General features: G+C 37.6%; 1 protein-coding gene across 4 annotated transcripts in view; it reads right to left on the bottom strand.

Annotated features, from left to right (window-relative positions):
* Nucleotides 1-22,869, bottom strand: part of RASGRP3 (RAS guanyl releasing protein 3) — an 82,988-nt gene that overhangs the window by 19,766 nt on the left and 40,353 nt on the right. For 2 of the 4 annotated variants that reach the window (XM_058164030.1, XM_058164039.1), the window contains exons 2-8: nt 19,694-19,874; nt 17,463-18,528; nt 16,289-16,420; nt 8,621-8,768; nt 7,133-7,306; nt 5,091-5,207; nt 4,358-4,633 (exon numbers count right to left, since the gene is read on the bottom strand). In XM_058164030.1, coding sequence (XP_058020013.1) covers nt 4,358-4,633; nt 5,091-5,207; nt 7,133-7,306; nt 8,621-8,768; nt 16,289-16,420; nt 17,463-17,467 — 852 coding nt within the window. In that variant the 5' untranslated portion in view covers nt 17,468-18,528; nt 19,694-19,874. Of the gene's footprint in view, nt 1-4,357; nt 4,634-5,090; nt 5,208-7,132; nt 7,307-8,620; nt 8,769-16,267; nt 16,421-17,462; nt 18,529-19,693; nt 19,875-22,869 lie in introns of those variants that run through there. The other 2 variants (XM_058164048.1, XM_058164054.1) reach the window with 2 other exon arrangements.

The raw sequence follows: 22,869 nt of genomic DNA on the forward strand, positions 1-22,869 counted from the left end.
TGGTACCAGAGTTTATATTCCTGACTCCAACATTTGACAGTAGGAAAGGAACAGAGACTAGGTAAGGAAAATAAAGGATGATCCTGAAAAAAAAGCAGCAACATAATACAGGTAATCCTTGCTCAACAACTGGTCACTTAGCAGCTAAAAGTTACAACAACCATCCCAGAGCAACTTACAACCTGTTTTTGAAGTTCTGATGGCTGCCAACCCTTCCCTGGGTTGGGTGCTTGGCAACCGGTTCATGTTTATGGCCATTTGCAGCATCCTGTGCTCACATGACTGTGATTTTTGGTCTTTTTTGTCAGTTTCTGGTGTTTACTTTTGTTTTCCAGCAAAAAATGCCCATTTGTGAAAACTGATTTATTTAACAACCACTGCAAAAACAGTGCTTAGAGTTTGTGGAGATCTGGATGGAGGAGGACAGACTTCAACTTAATTCTGGCGGTAGGTTTTAAAGCCCCTAGTCCTGGAGATTTTCCATCTTTAGTTTTGAAGGAGGACAAGCTTCTCCATTCAGAATTAGTGTGCAACTTGGATGGTCTTCCTAGTCTCACAGATTTTATTCAAAGGCAGGGGGCAGTTGCACTATTTGGGCTTTTACACAGATTCATCTAATACACCTGTTGCATCTTTTCCTGGACTGGGAAGCCTGGCTCATAGTGATTCATATCTTAGTCATCTCCCATTTAAATTAGAATAATGCCCTCTACATTGAGCTGAGCCTGAAGAGCTTCCAGAAGCTTCAGATGGTCTAGAATGCTAGTGTGTGCCTACATACAGCATTCTGGACCATCTGAAGTTTCTGACCACTCTTAATATTCTCACAGAACATGTAGCTTCATGGTTGCCCTGGCTCCCAGTAGGTTTCCAGATGGTTACCAACGGGGTGCTATTCAGCAGGTTCTGACAGCTTCTGGAGAACCGGTAGCGGAAATTTTGAGTAGTTCGGAGAACCAGCAAATACCACCTCTGGCTGGCCCCAGAGTGGGGTGGGAATGGAGGTTTTGCAATATCCTTTCCCCAAGAGTGGGGAGGGAATGGGGATTTTGCAGTATCCTTCCCCTGCCATGCCGACCAAGCCACGCCCACAGAACCGGTAGTAAAAAAAAAATTTGAATTCCACCACTGGTTACTATTTTATTCTATTCTACATGGCAGAGGACCATCTTTCCTCCATTCTTTCTGCTGACCCATCAGGCCTGACAGGGAGACCATGTTCCAGAACCCCTCCATCCAATAATGCCATCATGGTTCTGGGAGTTGTGCCTTCTCTGTAGCTGCATCTACTGAGATCCAGAGGGCCACAACCATGCTAGCCTTTCATAAAACTCACTTTTAGGTTAGGCAGTTAGGTCAGCTTTGTGGATATTATGGTTTTGTTCCGAGGGTTGTTTAACTGGGGCATCATTTTATACTGTTATGATGGCTTAATCTTTGTACGCCGGCCAGATTCAGTGTTGTAAGACGGATGGCTATATACAACTTTTAAATAAACAATAAAACAAACAACCAATTTATCAGATGGGTCTATGCAATCTTAAATACCATGTGCAATGTTAATGATTATTAACCCTGCTTATTTCCTTTTATTTGCAGTAGCTTCCTTAGCAGGTTTAGTTAGAAGTAATCCTACTGCAAAACAATTGCAGCTTTAATAGATTTACTAGGATAAAGGTCTACAGTAGCACATGATCAAATTATAACAAATGAATAGCATTCAAAGAGAAATTCCATAAAATCATGGAAGCAATTGTTATCACCAGAAGCCTAAAAAAAAGTAAAAATAATGGTGCTGCAGATAAAATGACTCAAGTAGAAAAGGTTTTAAGATGGTATCTAAAAGGGGTGTGGGGGGGGAGGAAGCTACAAATATGACACCCATAGCCAAGAAAAGCCATTTATCAAAATAAGAGTGTGTGTGTGTGTGTATGTGTATGTGTGTGTGTGCGTGTGTTTGGTTATTTTTATCTTTTAAACTAAAATAAAGTTCTGGAGAGGTTAGCAATAACTGTGGTTGCAAAAAAGAAGATGATTACAGCTGCTCTTGTTAAAATTTAATCAAATCTGAAAGATGCTCTCACCCCATTACATAATAAATTATATTTAAAAATTGGGAGAGAGCCCAACAATATTAAGAATCATTGCCAGCATTCAGACTGCTGTAGTAAGTGGAACTGCTGGCAGTCTTCTTTCACTCTACTTTCCCTTAAATGCACTTGTTATAGTTATTTCACTCTGGCTACAGTGAAGAAGAAAAATACCCATTAAAGTGCAACAATATGCCCAACAGAAAATCAGAATGACACTGAAAAGGAGTAGGTAATACAGAATCCTGTTCTTAATCTGAATTAAAACAGCTTTAGTGCAAAATACTGAGGGCTAATCAACATTTTGGGGGCTGTTTAGTATTTCATAGTGTTCAAAACAGAATTAATGTTCATCATTTGCTTACTAATCTTGGATCATCAGGACTTGAAGGAAAATAATTTTTTTAAAAAACAGTAAAACTACACTGAAGACTTCAGCATCCCATGGTTTCCAGGTACAATACTCCAAAATGGAACATTTATAGCATTTATATTAATTGAGAAGTGAATGTTTACCTGGCCCCTCCCCAACATTCTAATGAGAAAACAAAGATAGAATCCTGAGACATAGTACATTTTTTTCAAAAAAAAAAATTCTCGCAATTCAGGAAAGAAGCATTTGTTATAGTAACAATGACAAGCTGCTGTAGAAGCATGACTGATCAAGTTTGTGTCCTTATATTAGACACAGGAAGTTTCAATTTAAGGAGCTTCTCTTTATACATCTCTTGCAATAGCAAAAACTTTGCTAAAGATATGATTCCCAGAGATCCCAGATCTTCTAATGATATGATTTTAGGAGATCCCAGATCTTCCTTGATCTGGAAAGTATTCTGCATTTTAGCTGGGGTTCAAAGTTTCAGAGGAGATACAACACGCTTCTAATCTTTGAACACATTAGAATAAAAAGTGGCAATTACATTATCTTTTCAAGATGCAATTGTTCCAAACATGTTTACAAGAGATTGTGATCTGGACTGATCTTGGCTCAATATTTTTCTGTTGTTTAATGTGACATTGTAAACAAGGTATATCAACACAACTTCCATAAAAATATGTGAACATATAAAACTACTTCTTCTTCTCCAGAAAGATTACACTACTAACCAGAGCATACAAAACATTTGCTAGACCTATTCTCGAATACAGCTCGCCAGCCTGGAACCCACACCTCATTTCGGACATTAATACAATTGAGCGTGTCCAGAAATATTTTACAAGAAAAGTTTTCCACTCCTCTGATCACAACAAAATACCTTATGCCACCATACTTGAAATCCTGAGTTTAGAAAATTTAGAACTCCGCTGCCTTCGGCATGACCTGAGTATAACTCATAAAATCATCTGCTACAATGTCCTTCCTGTCGAAGACTACTTCAGCTTCAATCGCAACAATACACAAGCACACAATATATTTAAACTTAATGTGAACCGCTCCAGTCTTGATTGTAGAAAATATGACTTCAATAACAGAGTTGTTAATGCCTGGAATGCACTACCTGACTCTGTGGTCTCTTCCCAAAATCCCCAAAGCTTTAACCAAAGACTATCTACTATTGACCTCACCCCATTCCTAAGAGGTCTGTAGAGGCATGCCTAATGCAGCGTGCCTACCATTCCTGTCCTAATGTTCCCTTGATTGTATCTAATTCGTATGGTTATTTCATGCTTATACTTATATATACTGTTGTGTTTGACAAATAAATAAATAAAAATTCCAACATAAACCAAACAATAATCAAACCAAACTAAAGACCAGAAAGATTTTCTAAAGATCTTTCAGAGGCATTTCAGATCACCACCACCAAAATCTTATTAGAAAAAAGCTGCTGAGAAAATGGTTTTTAAAAATCCTTGTTTGAAAGTCTACACATAAAGCAGTTAAAAGGAAACTTGATAATTGAAAAGGTTCAGTTTATAATGACTATCAGTCTATTTGATTTTGATGGTAGATCTCTGAGACTGTTTTGAATATAGATGAAGGAAGTCCTTAAAGCAAAATTTGGCTACACTTTTTAAAGCTTAAATTTGATTACCAGTCATTAAATTGGGCTAAAAAATACACAAACCAATTTCGTTGTATACATGATGTACAATGACAATAAAGGCTATTGTTATTATTATTTTTATGAGATTAATCCAGATTTATAGTACAGTATTGTGTTATGTATCCATACTACCAAAATATTATGAGTAGCTCCACTGTATATCAGCAGAAATTTTTGAACAGTCCTCAAGTAGCACCACACAAGGCATATTAATCTTACCGTCAGTAGATTAATTAAATCCATATTTGGCTCAAGATGGTGGGATGCTGTCTGCAGGGCTACCAGCTCACTCAAAGTGACTGAAAGCTGCTGCATTTTCACAAGGTTGACTTTGTCCTCATTTATCCAGTCTGGAAAAACTACATGAACTGCTATTAGATCCTTCAAGTGGACTCCTAAAATGGGGATTTTGAAGTTGACACAGTCTGCAAATGTTTTGCGGTAGTTGCAGTAGTTTCCATTGGAAGAGACCAGTTCAGTCATTTCATCCCAATCCTACAAAGAAGGCCAAGAAGAAGCAAGACTCAAAAAGAACATTCTTGGTTTTGTTTTGATTAAGAGGGAACTTAGAAAAATTACACTGGAGGACTAGAAATCTAACTTTTTTGTAAAGGGAATCATTATCCAATTCAAAAATAAACCAGATGATTGAGTCCTGTATATATTTGACAAAGAGTCATAGTTCTGTGCGTGAATACATAAACTGCTTTAAAAAAATCCAAGTTTAGAAAACTTTAGAATTTTTTTTAAAAAAACACCTCCCTTTGATCATGGTAATATTCTGCCAGTAATTAAATCAGATGGACTAATGGTTGATTCATATGATTCAGGATAAGAAACATCCATACTTTTAATCTCCCTTACTTCAGTGGGAAAAAAAATATGCGATATTTAAAAATTCAGTGGTATATTTTTCTCTATGTAGATATGAAATGTGAGTTTACTCTCATACCTTGGTAACTTCTGAAGAAAGATAAGAATGAGTTTCTTTCAGACGTGAAATAGAACTGTGACTTAGGCCTCCTACAACAGCCATCAGGGTATTGAAATTTTGAAGCTGAAGAAGTTTCTGTGGAGAAATTTGAACATTTTTGTTAAAAGGTTATATTATTCATTATCCATCTAAACCAAACTTGGGAACGTCAATTGAAGATGTGTGGACTTCAATTCTCAGAATTCCCTGGCAAGTATTAAAATTCCCAACTTTGCGAAACCCTGACCAAGACCAAATGTATGGTTTCAGAAGAGAAGAATCCAAATAAACTATCTCCAGATGGTGAAATCACACAATTTTATCATAATTTAGATGGGATTGTGACTGAGGAGTGTTATGTCATAACCAAACATCAAAAGTTATGTGTTAAAATGTGATTCAGGAGTTTATATTTGAAATTTGAAGATTGATAGAGCTGTCAATAAATCCATAAATTAAAATTATTTTTGAAAAAAAATAATGATTAAAAAAGAAGGAAAAATTCCATTACAAGCTTAAATATTGTTTGGAATTTATTTATTTCAAGAGTTAACTCCATGATTGTAACATTTTATAGAGAGAAATAAAGTTAGATATAGATCTACTGATCAACTGTTTCACAATGAATCAATGTCATTTACATATATTCCCATTACACATATCGTTCCCTTAGCACCTCCAGACGAAGCCGCACCTTCCAGCTGGAGTCTCCCGACACAGCATGGAAGCGAGTTCCCTGGGAGATTGGCAGCCCTGGTGACCGGAGGGCTGACATTCATAGGAATTTGCTTATAAACCACAGTGATGAAAAAAAGAAGTAATGAAGAAATGTATGTGGCAACATTATGATGCATTCTTCAACTTTTGGTACTCGTGTCCTGATATTGAACACAAGTATAAAAGTCACCATTTTGTTCCTTTCTTGCAAAGCCTGGTGTGCACAATTTATTAGAAAGTTAGGTTTTTTTATGTCTTTACACTTTTCATTTGGAACCTGATTAATAGGCACAATGATTTACACCCCATGCTCTTGTGACATTCTGCTTGCAACATTTGTGGAACTGCTACATGAAAAGTCTATTAGCAGGGCCATTCATAAATCAATCAAAAGGGAATTGCAAGATGATGATCTAGAGCACGGGGGTCAAACTCACTGCGTCATGTTGCCATCACATGACATATCACAACTTTTTTTCCTTCACGGAGCTGGGGTGGGTGTGGTCTGCACGTGATGCATCAGGACCACAGGCCGCCAGTTTGACACCCCTGATCTAGAGGAAACTCCCATCATCAAAAAGATTTCAGATAGATCCTCAGATTCTATCCTTTCTCATTTTGGAACATAATATGGTCAGCCTGCAGTGAGGGAAGTAGCTTGTAAGACTGTACATTTACAATCTTACAGTAGCTTGTAAGCTTGTACATTTCTGAAAAATGATTCACCCTCTCTTTTTATATAGTTTTTTTTTTAACCAGTGGGTAACATAGTGAAGATCATCAAAACCAGAACTTAAAAGTATGCTCTACTTTTTATCAATTTTTCCCAATGATATCCAACAATATCCTTCTGCTCTTACTTTTAGTATTATTTTTAGAGAAGCTGGCATGCCGCAAAGCAAAGCAACAGTATATGACTTCATCCTCTAGAAAATGATGTGGTTGCCCAGTGTTTTGCTTGGAAATTTGCCAATCTCCCTCAAAAGAATAAAAATAAGCAGAGATAAAGAGAATATCCTATTGGATAGGAGCCTAGAAGGGTGTCAAATAGCTTTCTGAAAACCTTATAAATCTGACATTTTGCAATGGGGTAAATCCTGCCATTTTTTGACTGTGCCTACAACGTGTTTTTGAAATTCTGTATATATGCTCAGCAGCCTCCAAGTGTTAGGGATTTCTCCCCTAAGAGACTAAATTAAATATGAAACAGTTTAAAACATTAAATCCACAGGCTCTTTTTTAACCTGCATTTCATTCAATTTTATTCCATGGGATTAAATCAGGCTCCAACAGCATAAAATTACCTGTGCAACGTTGATGAATTTTGTGATAACTTCTGCTCTTTGCTGAGGAGTTGGTTTGCTCAGAACCATCAATTGGACCCACTTTGAGATGCCATTAAATAAAGCAATTGATCTTTCTAGAGTTGGATTGTTCTCCAGGCAACCATGGATCACGTAGCTCTGATAATCTGTAAACTAGTCAAAGGGAAGAGCTTCACTCTCATGTGGTTATCTCAAATCATATTAATCCATCCCCAAGATGGTGCCCTCCAGATTTGCTGGGAAAGCAAATCTAAGAATTCCTACATTTGCTACAAAAGCCCTACTCCTTAGATGCCTTCATCCAAAGGAAAATATTTTGAGTATGTGCAGTTTAATTATTATTGTTAATGTAATCATCATGATGATTAAATGCTGACTTTCCTTCATTCATATCTTTTCCAACAGTCTTCAGAAGTTATATTGCTGTGCTGACTTTGGATTTCAGAAGCAGTTCTGTATAGTGGGATAATTAGCAAGCTAAACTTATTTGCATATATTTTGCATGTAATCTGGTGACTGCAAAGATGATTCCAAACATAGTGACTCATACCTAGATGTATGAAATAAATATCCAGTGTTAAACGTTCTCTGTTTCAGCTGCTGATAAGAAAGTGATGAAGGATGTATTGTTAATGAGTATACTTTCTTTGGATGAGAATGGCTTGATTTTTGGAGTATCTTTATAATATTGGCTTTACTTACAAACTTAGAGACAAAGTGTCAGTGGAATCAGATTGACAGTTTTGCAAAATGTAAGCTTTTACAGATTACACTGGTGGTTTAATTCAATTTCTGCTAGAATCTGTCATCTGTCCATCCCATCTGTTATTTAGGTAAATAACCATTCACAGAACAAATGAGAAGACCTATTAAGAAATATTCTATCCTAGGAAGGCAAATCCATAATAATTGCCTCTGTCTTAAACGGACAGGAATTTACAATAGTGTTTAATGGCATCCTAATTAATAATTGATGGTACAAAAATTAATTTGCTCTGATTAAAAAGATTCTGTTTGATTTGATTAATAATTTATCACTGATACTTCATACATGCAATAAACAAATAATCTCTTGATGCTACAGTCAATAGGTAATGAGAATGCATGCACGCATGAGCTGCGGTGGCGCAGTGGTTAGAGTGCAGTACTGCTGCAGGCTACTTCCTCTGACTGCTGGCTGACTGCAATTTAGCAGTTCGCATTTCACCGGGCTCAAGGTTGACTCAGCCTTCCATCATTCCGAGGTGGGTAAAATGAGGACCCAGATTGTTGGGGGGAAAATGCTGGTTCTGTAAATCGCTTAGAGAGGGCTCTAAAGTACTGTGAAGCAGTATATAAGTCTAAGTGCTATTTTTATTGGGACTTGATATAACATTTAATGAAACTTTTGTCATAAGGTCAGATTCACAGTTATAGGCACTTTTGGCCATGAATTCAAAGTAGTATAAGAAATTGTAAAATTCTTACAGAGATCCTTCTGAAAGATTTATACTCCAAAAAAGTGAGATGCTCCGCTAATTCAATGGGCTCCAGGTGATCAAACAATAGACAAGCTTTTCCTTTCTTGGATGTTTTTTTCCTTTGTGTGATTCTTCTCATCCAATCATAAGAGGGTCTGTTAAAAAAGAAAGAATGTAGAGCCTGGTTTGATTTGATGCCCCAGAAGAAAACAATGGCCATTGTCAAGACATATAAAGAAGACGACTTCCATTTTCTTTTTTGATGTAAAGTCAGATAGAAGACTTTAAAATCTTCATATACTATAAGGAGAGTGAGAGAGTTGCTCTTAGTCAGTGTGCTGAGACAGGTCCTCAACTTACAACAGTTCATTTAGTGACCGTTCGAAGTTACAATGGCCCTGAAAAAGTGACTTATGACTATTTTTCACACTTACGACCATTTATTATTTATTTATTTATTTATTCGTATTTCTATACCACCCTATCTCCCTAAGGACTCAGGGCGGTGTACAGCCATATAAAAACACACAAATATACAAAATAAAACATTCATCTAAAAAACTTATTATAAAGGTCAAATATTTAAAATAAGATATAAATAATAAAACCCAATTTAAAACCAAAGCTAAAATTTAGTCATTTAAAAATTTAAAACCCTAGTCCAGTCCTGCGCAAATGAATAGATGTGTCTTAAGCTCACGGCGGAAGGTCCGAAGGTCAGGAAGTTGACGAAGTCCTGGGGGAAGCTCGTTCCAGAGGGTGGGAGCCCCCACAGAAAAGGCCCTTCCCCTGGGCGTTGCCAGTCGGCACTGCCTGGCCGACGGCACCCTGAGGAGTCCCTCCCTGTGAGAGCGCACGGGTCGGTGGGAGGCATTCGGTGGCAGCAGACGGTCCCGTAAGTAACCCGGCCCTATGCCATGGAGCGCTTTGAAGATCATTACCAAAACCTTGAAGCGCACCCGGAAAACCACAGGCAGCCAGTGCAGTCTGCGCAGGAGAGGTGTTACATGGGAGCCACGAGGGGCTCCCTCTATCACCCGCGCAGCTGCATTCTGAACTACCTGGAGTCTCCGGGTGCTCCTCAAGGGGAGCCCCATGTAGAGAGCATTGCAGTAGTCCAGCCGAGATGTCACGAGAGCATGAGTGACCATGCACAAGGCATCCCGGTCTAGAAAGGGGCGCAATTGGCGAACCAGGCGAACCTGGTAAAAGGCTCTCCTGGAGATGGCCGTCAAATGGTCTTCAAAAGACAGCCGTCCATCCAGGAGAACGCCCAAATTGCGCACCCTCTCCATTGGGGCCAATGACTCGCCCCCAACAGTCAGCCGCGGCTGCAGCTGACTGTACCGGGATGCCGGCATCCACAGCCACTCCGTCTTGGAGGGATTGAGCTTGAGCCTGTTTCTCCCCATCCAGACCCGTACGGCCTCCAGACACCGGGACAACACCTCGATAGCTTCGTTGGGGTGGTCCGGTGTGGAAAAGTACAGCTGAGTGTCGTCAGCATACAGCTGGTACCTCACACCGAAACCACTGATGATCTCACCCAGCGGCTTCATATAGATGTTGAACAAGAGGGGCGAGAGAATCGACCCCTGAGGCACCCCACAAGTGAGGCGCCCCGGGGCCGACCTCTGCCCCCCCGTCAACACCGTCTGCGACCGATCGGAGAGATAGGAGGAGAACCACCGATAAACGGTGCCTCCCACTCCCAATCCCTCCAACCGGTGCAGCAGGATACCATGGTCGATGGTATCAAAAGCCGCTGAGAGGTCTAATAGGACCAAGGCAGAGGAATAACCCTTATCCCTGGCCCTCCAGAGATCATCCACCAACGCGACCAAAGCCGTCTCAGTGCTGTAACCGGGCTGGAAACCGGACTGGAACGGGTCTAGATAGACGGTTTCCTCCAGGTACTGGGGTAGCTGACATGCCACCACACTCTCTACAACCTTCGCCGCGGGTGGAGACCGGACGATAATTACCTAACACAGCTGGACCCAGGGAAGGCTCCTTGAGGAGAGGCCTCACCACCGCCTCTTTCAAGGCGGCCGGAAAGACCCCCTCCAACAAAGAAGCATTTGTAAGCCCCTGGAGTCAGCCTCGTGTCACATCCTGTGCGGCCAGCACCAACCAGGAGGGACATGGGTCCAGTAAACATGTGGTGGCATTCAGCCTACCCAGCAACCTGTCCATGTCCTCGGGAGCCACAGGGTCAAACTCATCCCAAACAATCTCAACAAGACGGCTCTCAGACATCCCACCCGGTTCTACCCAATTTTGGTCCAGACCGTCCCAAAGCTGAACGATTTTGTCGTATAGATAACCACTAAACTCCTCAGCACGTCCCTGCACGGGTCATCCCGCTCCCCTGTTGAAGGAGGAGCGAGTTACCCAAACTGGGCGGCCGGGCGGTTATCTGCCGACGCAATGAGGGAGGAGACGTAGCAACGTCTCGCTTCCCCCATTGCCACTAGGTAAGTCCTAGTATAGGACCTAACTAGTGTCCGATCAGCCTCCGAACGACTGGACCTCCAAGAACTCTCTAGGCGTCTTCTCCGGCGTTTCATCTCCCTCAGCTCCTCTGAATACCAGGGAGCTGGTTGAGACCTCCGCCGGGTCAGAGGCCGCAAAGGCACGACACGATCCAAGGCCCCCGCCGCGGCTCGTTCCCAAGCCACGACAAGTTCCTCGGCCGTGCCGTGAGCCAGACCCTCAGGAAACGGCCCAAGCTCCGTCTGGAACCTCTCCGGGTCCATCAGGCGCCTGGGACAGAACCAACGAATTGGTTCCGTCTCCCTGCGGTGTTGAGTGGCGGTCAGAAAGTCTAGGCGAAGGAGGAAGTGATCTGACCATGACAAAGGCTCAATGACTAAATCCCTCAAGTCCAGATCCTTCAACCACTGTCCAGAGATGAAAATCAAATCCAGAGTGCCACCCCCACTGTGAGTAGGGCCATCAACTACTTGAGTCAGGTCCAAGGCCATCATGGAAGCCGTGAACTCCCGAGCAACTGAAGATGACAGGCCGGTCGATGGCAAGTTAAAGTCCCCCATGACAATAAGTCTGGGGGTCTCCACCGCCACTCCAGCCAACACCTCCAGGAGCTCGGGCAGGGCTGCTGCCACGCCGCAAGGAGCCAGGTACGTGACAAACAAGCCCATCTGACATCTATGACCCCACCTCACAAAGAGGGATTCACACCCGGCAATCTGAGGTACAGTGGTCTCCCTCGGCTCCAGACTCTCTCTAATCACAACCGCCACCCCTCCACCCCTACCCTGGGCCCTCGGCTGATGGAATGCTCGGAAACCCGGCGGGCACATTTGAACAAGGGGCACGCCCCCTTCTGCGCCCAACCAGGTCTCCGTAACGCCCATAAAGTCCGCGGCACCCCCCTGAATAAGATCATGAATTAGGGGGGCCTTATTGGCCATGGACCGTGCGTTGCACAGCATCAGCCGAAGGCCCAGGCTCTGAGGGTCTTGACCATCCGGGGAACGGGAGGAGTCTGAGGGCTCGGGGCGCGCGATCGCCTGCAAGCATCGAGCACGCGCCCCCATAAAACGATGTGAGCCCCCACTCCCGCCATATCTGCCCCTCCCCCTTACCGTGGAAATAGGACCACCCTCTACCAGTGGAACACAAACTCCCCCCATGACCCTCGGACCTATTAACTTACCGCCACGAGCATACGCAGGAACTGGACCCCCACCCGACGGGTTTCCCCCAACACCCGCCCTTTCCCTCCCACCCCTTAAAAATGCCCTATCTAAAAAACCCCAAAGGCTCTTCCTCTTCGCATGCCACCTCTGTGGGTCCCAAGACCCGTCATTGAGGCCGGCCTCGTAACGGGCCATTCCTGCGAGGCGGGGGCACCTCGCAGGCGCAAGAGTTCATGTGCAGCATAACACATAGAAAAGTACGAATCGGTGAAGGATGCTAAGATGGTAAAATCCCAGGTGGTAGGACGTTAGCAGAAGATGGAACCTCCAACGGATGTCCAGTTGTCAAGGAGGACAAATAAAAGCTGGAACCAGATAGAGATGATAAAACCAGGACAAACAAACCGACAGCCTCCATGGTAAACCCATGGAGAAAGTTTCTACAAAAGATCTTAATAAAGTAGAAATTACTATCAGTCTGTCCATAGTCCAGTCCAGAAACCCGTGGATACAGATGGATGACATCACAGTCCCCACCATCGATATCGGATTGTCAAGTTCTCCACTGAAGCCTGTCATACCAGCCCCCCCGCTAAAAATTCCGAGAGCGGGCTGCCGGCTGCTAGGCCAAGACCTATCCACAGCCAGCTACTGACACCAAAGGCCACAGGTCTCAACGTGGCAGGGAGCCAGCTCGGAAAGATGAAAATAGGCAGAGGAGGCGAATGCAGGCCGGGAAAACCTTCACCCCTTCAGTAATCAAAAGTCAGGGGCGGACAACTATGGGCTAGGACACAATCCTTCGCCCCTTCGATGATCAAAAGTCCGATGGGGGGGGGGAAGGCAGGCCATTCAATAGAGGACCAGATGGAAGATGGAAGACATGATGGAAAATGCCAGTAGGGGGAAACAAACCGCAGCCTCGCCTCAGGCCTCATCTCCCACCGCGGCCTCACCACGCCCACCGCCGATGGAACCACGGAACACAGGACGCCGCTGGAAAAGACGCCTCGCGGCCCACCAAAGCCTCGCCAGGCGCAACAAAGCGCCGATGGAACCGACGGGCAAACAGACAGGCGAACGGGCCGGAATTCATGCCGCAGCTGGAGTCGGGCCGAATTCACATCGCCACTGGAGTCAGGCCGAAATCGAGCCCGGAGCCTGCAGCAAGCAGCAGGCCTCCCTCGCGCCCCAAAGATGGCCGCCATCCGATCCGCCGCTCTTCCCTCGGCCCGTTCTCGGCCGCCACAAATCCGAGAGAATCAAAAGACCTCTCCTGCGACCGCCAGATAGATGACACAACGCACCGAGGGACAAGAGCAGCCTGGTGAGTCACCTGGAGTCCACCATTCCGGGAAAAGCCTCCAATGCCGATTCCAGCTCCTCTAGCAAACCGCCATACTTGCGCATGCGCAGAGCCTCTCCATTGCAGCTTCCCCATGGCCACGTGATCAAAATTCAGATGCTTGGCAACTGATTCATATTTATGACATTTGCAGTGCCTTGGGATCACATGATCAGTTTCTGCAACCTTCCGACAAACAAAGTCAATGGGGAAACCAGATTCATTTAACAACCGTGTTACTAACTTAACAACGACAGTGATTCACTTAACAACTCTGGCAAAAAGGTTGTAAAATGGGGCAAAATTCCCTTAACAAATGTTTCACGTAGCAACAGAAATTTTGGGCTGAATTGTGATAGTAAGTTGAGGACTTCCTGCATAAGGATATAAGCAGAAGTCTGTGGATCAAAGCAAAAGTACATCTGATCCAGCAATGGCCACCCAGCCAAATATTTCTAGGAAATACAAGAACAAACCATTAATGTAACAGTCCTTTTTTCTGTTTCCAAAAGCAATTATTTAAATTGCTATTACTTCTGGAATGGGCAAGTCCCTTTGTTTACTGTTATTAGCCTTGATTGGTTTTATATATATATATATATATATATATATATATATATATATATATATATATATATATATATATATATATATATATATATATATATATATATATATATATATATATATATATATATATATATATATATATATATATATATATATATATATATATATATATATATATATATATATATATATATATATATATATATATATATATATATATATATATATATATATATATATATATATATATATATATATATATATATATATATATATATATATATATATATATATATATATATATATATATATATATATATATATATATATATATATATATATATATATATATATATATATATATATATATATATATATATATATATATATATATATATATATATATATATATATATATATATATATATATATATATATATATATATATATATATATATATATATATATATATATATATATATATATATATATATATATATATATATATATATATATATATATATATATATATATATATATATATATATATATATATATATATATATATATATATATATATATATATATATATATATATATATATATATATATATATATATATATATATATATATATATATATATATATATATATATATATATATATATATATATATATATATATATATATATATATATATATATATATATATATATATATATATATATATATATATATATATATATATATATATATATATATATATATATATATATATATATATATATATATATATATATATATATATATATATATATATATATATATATATATATATATATATATATATATATATATATATATATATATATATATATATATATATATATATATATATATATATATATATATATATATATATATATATATATATATATATATATATATATATATATATATATATATATATATATATATATATATATATATATATATATATATATATATATATATATATATATATATATATATATATATATATATATATATATATATATATATATATATATATATATATATATATATATATATATATATATATATATATATATATATATATATATATATATATATATATATATATATATATATATATATATATATATATATATATATATATATATATATATATATATATATATATATATATATATATATATATATATATATATATATATATATATATATATATATATATATATATATATATATATATATATATATATATATATATATATATATATATATATATATATATATATATATATATATATATATATATATATATATATATATATATATATATATATATATATATATATATATATATATATATATATATATATATATATATATATATATATATATATATATATATATATATATATATATATATATATATATATATATATATATATATATATATATATATATATATATATATATATATATATATATATATATATATATATATATATATATATATATATATATATATATATATATATATATATATATATATATATATATATATATATATATATATATATATATATATATATATATATATATATATATATATATATATATATATATATATATATATATATATATATATATATATATATATATATATATATATATATATATATATATATATATATATATATATATATATATATATATATATATATATATATATATATATATATATATATATATATATATATATATAAAATGTTCCAAACAAAATATTTTATGTTATATAGATTGACAACAATAAGAAATACACTCTCTTTCCAGTTATCTATAGAGGCAGCTATTACATAATTCTTCATCATTTACTAATAGTTTGACATGACTGACATTTTTAGTTTAGTAGTTAGCATTTGATGTAAAGATTATTGAAACCTTTTATATAGCATAAAATAAAACAGGCCATTTCAAATATGTCACATGAATTCATTTTTGCTTCTTTATAATGCTGTTGAGAATCCTAGTTTAATAATGGTACCTTACAGGTGATATTCCTTACATGCTAGAAATGTCAATAAGGTGTATATGTTCTTCATAGCCTAGATGGCAAGCTAATTCTTGAAACTCCTCAGTCAGATGAACCAAACCAAGATCCAGATTAAATTCTGCAGGAAATTCCAAAATCCAGTACCTGAAATTGTTAACACAAGAATTAGTCGTATTATCTGCCCATGGATTTCTTACAATATGTATTAACAGAATTCACAACCAGAGAAGATCATGCTTTCCATCAATTATCTCAACTGGGTATATTGTCTGTGCAGGGATCCCACTGCATTACTAAGTGGTCTCTCAACCACTGAATGTTTTCTCCTCTATGAACAGCACTTCATGAATATTAAATATTCAGCTTTAGACGTTTGTTCTAACAGAGAAACACCATACACAATAATTCTTCTATAAATCCCAGAGTATTCCCTTGCAAATAAGTTCTACTCTCTTACCATCAACTCTGGGACGCTATTTAATTAACCTATGGCAGTCGTGTCACAGGTGACATGCCATGACATTTTTACTGATCCACCAGGCCTCTGGACCCTCTGGAACTCCCGTAAGAGGGCCCAGCTCTCATGGAGCCTCTAAGGTGTCTACATACAAGAATGTGATGTGATTTTCTGCTCTTTTTGGAGGGTTGCAAGGCCATGCAAGAGCACTCTCCAAAGTATCCAGGCTTTATGCAATCTAGAATTGCCTTAGATAAGCATTCTGAAAAATATTTACAATTATGTTAAGTATTTATCTATTAATAATACATATAGATAATTTATTCCTCTTCTTTTCTCTTTTGTCCATGGAGTAGGGGAAGGGAATGACATGTCACCAGAGTCAAGGTGAGTATTTTCTGAATGTCTGACACATTGAGCCCGAAAGGTTTTCTATCACTGTCCTAGAGGTTTATGCAAACAAGGACGCTGGTTGTCAAATGATATCCTCTGACTGGCAACAGGTCTTCAAGAGATATGGAAGGATGTCTTTCCAGACCTAGTGGAAATTGTTTATTAAAAAGAAATATGAGAGTTTTTGATTCTGGAGTCTTCCATCATGGCTCTTTGGAATCACTTTGCACTTAATTTAGCTCCATCAACAGTTTCAATTTAAATAGGGGGGTTCTTTCCCTTAAGCCTTGAAAACTCTAAAAGTACATTTCTAGTTAAATTTAAAATTCCATTTACCTCATAAAGTAACAGATTTTTAAGCGGATTTCACTGCAGTTTCCTCCATTGGCATTTCTATATGTAAATTAGTTAAAGAGGTTTTTTTAAAAAATTCTATGGTTTAATTTGCTTAAACAGAGCATTTTGATTAAGGTACTACAGCTGCATAGTTTAATTGTAATTGAATCTGATACTTAACATTTCTTTTATGCTTCTCCTCTTAAATATAATACCCACACAATATTAGAAAGGCAGGATGTAAAAATTTATTACATTATTACAAATACAAATTGTATTACAAATACAATTAAAATAGAAATTTAAAGCTATATTCAATGGAATACAATATGAATAGGAATAGCATACCACAATACAATACTAAGAATTATATATTTCTATGTATTTTGCAATTCACAAGATATACCGGTACATAACTTATACAAGTTATGGCACTTCGGAAGTTGACAGCTTAATTTTCCACCATGATCACTTTGAAGAAAGTGGACACAATCTCAGGTAATTCATTGCTTAAAGCAAAAAAAATTACAATACATTGTTACTAGTCTGCTACAGTTTAGCACCAGTATATGATGGCTTAGTAGTGTTTTTATTTCAACAAACAAGAACACCTATAGAAGTTCACCGAAGTTCCAGAAGAAATGAAGTTTTATACCATGTTTTATACAATTGTTTCATCACTGTTCCAAAAGAATTAACCATTGCTATTTTCTTTTTTCAATAATATAGAAGGGCCTTTAATGAAATTTATAGTTGACATGAAATGCCAGCTGCCTGCAAAATGGAAGACTGCAACCAGAAGTATATTTAGAGTTCATTTATCTTCCTCCAAATAAAAATAATTGTTTTAAGATTTTAATTATGCTTGTGAAATGGCTTCACTATCATCATCAAATTCTACCTTGAAAGTATTTTAGATAAACTGATTCTTAGAATCATCAACATAACTCTCTGAAAGGATATAGGGAGAGAAGTTTATTTGCCAATTCTGTCGATGACAGATACCATCGATGCATTAAAAGAAAAGTTCTTGGCAAATTATTGCCATTCAGTTCTCCTTTGACATCTGTAAAAAAAAAACACCAGATAAACTGAAAACAGAATGATGAGTATGACTGAATGAGAAAAAGCATCCAAATGTTAAATTCCTGTACAAACATTGCTAAATATTTCTAAATGGAAACAAAATAAAAAAATAAAAAATAAAGTTTTATGTTGTGAAATAAAATGAATTTATCAGAACAATCCATTCATTTGGCATACAGTATTAAGAGTAAAAATGTGGGTACACCAGGCAGTTCTCTAGGATACATTTCCCCAGTCTGGTGCCAGATAGATGTATTGGACTTCAACATCCTTAAACATTCTTTCCAATATATGGTCAGATGGTATCAAGTTGGCAAAATTATTTTACAGATATTGTCCTAGTGAGGCAATAGCAATAACCCTTAGACTTATATATGACCTCATAGTGCTTTACAGTACTTTCTGACTGGTTTACAACACCAGCATATTTCCCCCAAGAGTCTGGGTCCCCATTTTACTGACCTTGGGAAGATGGAAGGGTACATTAATCTTGAGCCCCATCAGGGTTGAACTCAAGGCTTTGGGTAGAGTTTGCCTGCCGTACTGCATTTTAACCCCAAGTCACCAGAGCCATTTTGTCCTATATCCCAGCCTATTTATGTACTATTTCTTATATCTGGCTGATTAACTAGATATATCAATACAAACGTCTGCATAAGAATCTGACTTGAAGTTATGATGTACATACTGTAGTTTTTACCTAGTGTGTTTGGCTGATGAAGTACATCATGTATACTTCAAGAATGGCCAACTTAACCATTCTTTTTTATTACCATAACCTTTCCCCATGACAACAAAAATACGGACCAATTTTTCACATATGACTGTATTTAGCCAGGCACAAGCAGCATTTTATTAAACCCTTCTACTAGTTTTAATTTTGATCAGTATTGCAATGGAATGCTTTAACTTGGCCAGCCTCAAATAATTCATAATTTCAGTTTATGGGGAAACTAACAACCCTGAATTAAAATAATATTAAGATAAAATATAACTATACTAAATGAATTAGTCCAAATACTATGAATCCAAACCACTATGAATGCAATGATGGGTAACAAGTAGTGTTAATACACAGCATACAGTAGATTACTGGTAAGAGGAAAGTGTTTAGATGAGTTAAAATATATATTTAAGATTTGTACCAAACATTTTAATGCAGGTATTTAATAGTTCATCCAGTGTTGCAGCTTTTCCAAGTGTGTTGGACTCCATTGTCCTTTGATCCTTGTCAAAAAGATGACCACACTTTCACCACAACAACGAAAAGCAGGAAGGACCCCATTCAATAACTATAAGTTGCATTCTCCATGACACTTCAAAAAACTGTGGAAAGATGATGAGAAAGGAGATGTTTACATCACGGTTAATAATTCAATTCATCTTCGCAGAAAGTTAACAGAACTGTCCAGAGCTTTGGAATTGATTCCAAAAAAATGTTGCAGGGATCATGGCAGTTTGAATGTAGGTCATTTCTCCTAGCCCAAGCAGCTGTGTCTTTTCTTGTTGCTATCCCATGAGCCCAGGATAAGATGCAGCTGCTTTCAAGAGTAACGGACAGCTGCTATGTTTATTTTCCTAGCACCTTTTGGGAATTAAACCTGAACACTGCATAGTTGCACCTCAGAAACAGCTTATGCAGAGCTTTCATAACTGACAAGTGAGAACAGGTCGGGCAATAACTGCAAAAGAAGACAGCTCTGCCTTCCTGATGGATGGTTTGCACAACTTTAGAATGATCATTTCTCACAACTGTTACTAAAAGTACAATAAATGTTATTTATCTTAATTGTAAACTGCTTTGTGAATATAGTTTGACTCAACAAGATATAACTGTTGTAAACAAATAATAATTATTCCTCCAGTTTGTTCAGACAAAGAAATAGCTGAAATAGACAGACACAGCCTTCAGAGGATAATTAGAACTGCAGAAAAAACAATTGCTACCAACCTGCCTTCCATTGAGAACCTGTATACTGCATGAGTCAAAAAGAGGGCTGTGAAAATATTTACAGATCCCTCACATCCTGGACATAAACTGTTTCAACTCCTACCCTCAAAACAACACTATAGAGCATTGCACACCAGAACAACTAGACACAAGAACAGTTTTTCCCCAAACGTCATCACTCTGCTAAACAAATAATTCCCTCAACACTGTCAAACTATTTACTAAATCTGCACTTCTATTAATCTTCTCATTGTTTCCATCACCCATCTCCTTCCACTTATGACTGTATGACTTTAACTTTGTTGCTTGTATCCTTATGATTTACATTGATACTGTTTCCTGATTGCTTGTTTGTACCCTATGACTATCATTAAGTGTTGTACCTTATGATTCTTGATGAATGTATCTTTTCTTTTTATGTATACTGAGAGCATATGCACCAAGACAAATTCCTTGTGTGTCCAATCACACTTGGCCAATTAAATAATTCTATTCTATTCTATGAAATATAAGTACTAACAAGAAAAAAAAATCTGCTGACTCTAAATTTAAAACACAAATAGTCCATTTAAGTTTGAGAGTGCAATCACTGTATTTGTTCATCTGAAATATTTATATTCTATTGAAAAAAGTTGGCAAACAGTTATAAAGAGAAATCAAGTGAAGTATTGTAAATAATAGCAAATCCAGCAGTAGATGAAATAAAACATCAGTTATGAATAAGGAGCAATAGCTCTTAGACTTATATACTGCTTTAGAGCTCTCTCTAAGCAGTTTACAGAGCCAGCATATTGCTCCCAATAGTCTGGGTCCTCATTTTACAGACCTCAGAAGGATGGAAGACGAGTCAACCTTGAGCCACTATGAATCAAACTCCAGGCAGTAAGCAGAGTTAGCTGCAATATTGCGTTCTAACCACTGCACCACCACGTTTCTTATAACGTATAACTGTTGTATTTGCCAAGCCCACTTTTGCTATTAAAATCTCAGAATCTCTTTAGAAAAGAAATTGGTAGAGACAAAAAGCATCTATCAATAAAAACAACAAAAAACAAAACAAAACTAAGATAACCATATTTATGAATAGAGCCATTACATTGATATAGGTTTATTCTTTCCATTCAATCAGGATTTTTCATCAAATCAGGAGAAACCAAGCCCCTCCCCCCAAAAAATGTAGGAAACAGGTATCAAGCTACATTGACCAACTCTGTGCTACATTTAGTGCCTGATCAGCAATTTCAATAAATTACATAAATCTTAATTTATTTACCCAAGCCATTTCTGGAGGGGATATTCACCATGGACTTAGTTCTTTCATTATAGAGTGGTCTCATATAGGCATCAGTATATGATGATGACATTAGTATTTCCTTAGCACAATTATGCTTTTCCATAAATGAGACTTAAATTATAAAGACACTGTTCTACACATTTGTATTTTGTTGTTATTTGTATCTGCTTCATACGCCAGTTCTGGAAAACTCATGCAGTATATTATAGGATCTCTTCTCATTTTATCCACATAGCCATAATCTTCCCTTCCAGTGAATTCTATGAGTGATAAAGGACACAATTCTGGGTCTTCTCATACCAAGTTCAACTCTTAACTATTGCAACCCATGTAATAACCATAGATTACCATCCTCAAACAGGGATCTTCCCAGTCAATTTAGCCATGTAGAGTGTATGTTTTTCAACTTGTTTTTAATGTAATTAGAAGGAAGGAAGGAAGGAAGGAAGGAAGGAAGGAAGGAAGGAAGGAAGGAAGGAAGGAAGGAAGGAAGGAAGGAAGGAAGGAAGGAAGGAACGAAGGAAGGAACGAAGGAAGGAACGAAGGAAGGAAGGAAGGAAGGAAGGAAGGAAGGAAGGAAGGAAGGAAGGAAGGAAGGAAGGAAGGAAGGAAGGAAGGAAGGAAGGAAGGAAGGAAGGAAGGAAGGAAGGAAGGAAGGAAGGAAGGAAGGAAGGAAGGAAGGAAGGAAGGAAGGAAGGAAGGAAGGAAGGAAGGAAGGAAGGAAGGAAGGAAGGAAGGAAGGAAGGAAGGAAGGAAGGAAGGAAGGAAGGAAGGAAGGAAGGAAGGAAGGAAGGAAGGAAGGAAGGAAGGAAGGAAGGAAGGAAGGAAGGAAGGAAGGAAGGAAGGAAGGAAGGAAGGAAGGAAGGAAGGAAGGAAGGAAGGAAGGAAGGAAGGAAGGAAGGAAGGAAGGAAGGAAGGAAGGAAGGAAGGAAGGAAGGAAGGAAGGAAGGAAGGAAGGAAGGAAGGAAGGAAGGAAGGAAGGAAGGAAGGAAGGAAGGAAGGAAGGAAGGAAGGAAGGAAGGAAGGAAGGAAGGAAGGAAGGAAGGAAGGAAGGAAGGAAGGAAGGAAGGAAGGAA

Source organism: Ahaetulla prasina, chromosome 1 (genome assembly GCF_028640845.1).
Source record: "Ahaetulla prasina isolate Xishuangbanna chromosome 1, ASM2864084v1, whole genome shotgun sequence".
Lineage (NCBI taxonomy): Eukaryota > Metazoa > Chordata > Lepidosauria > Squamata > Colubridae > Ahaetulla > Ahaetulla prasina.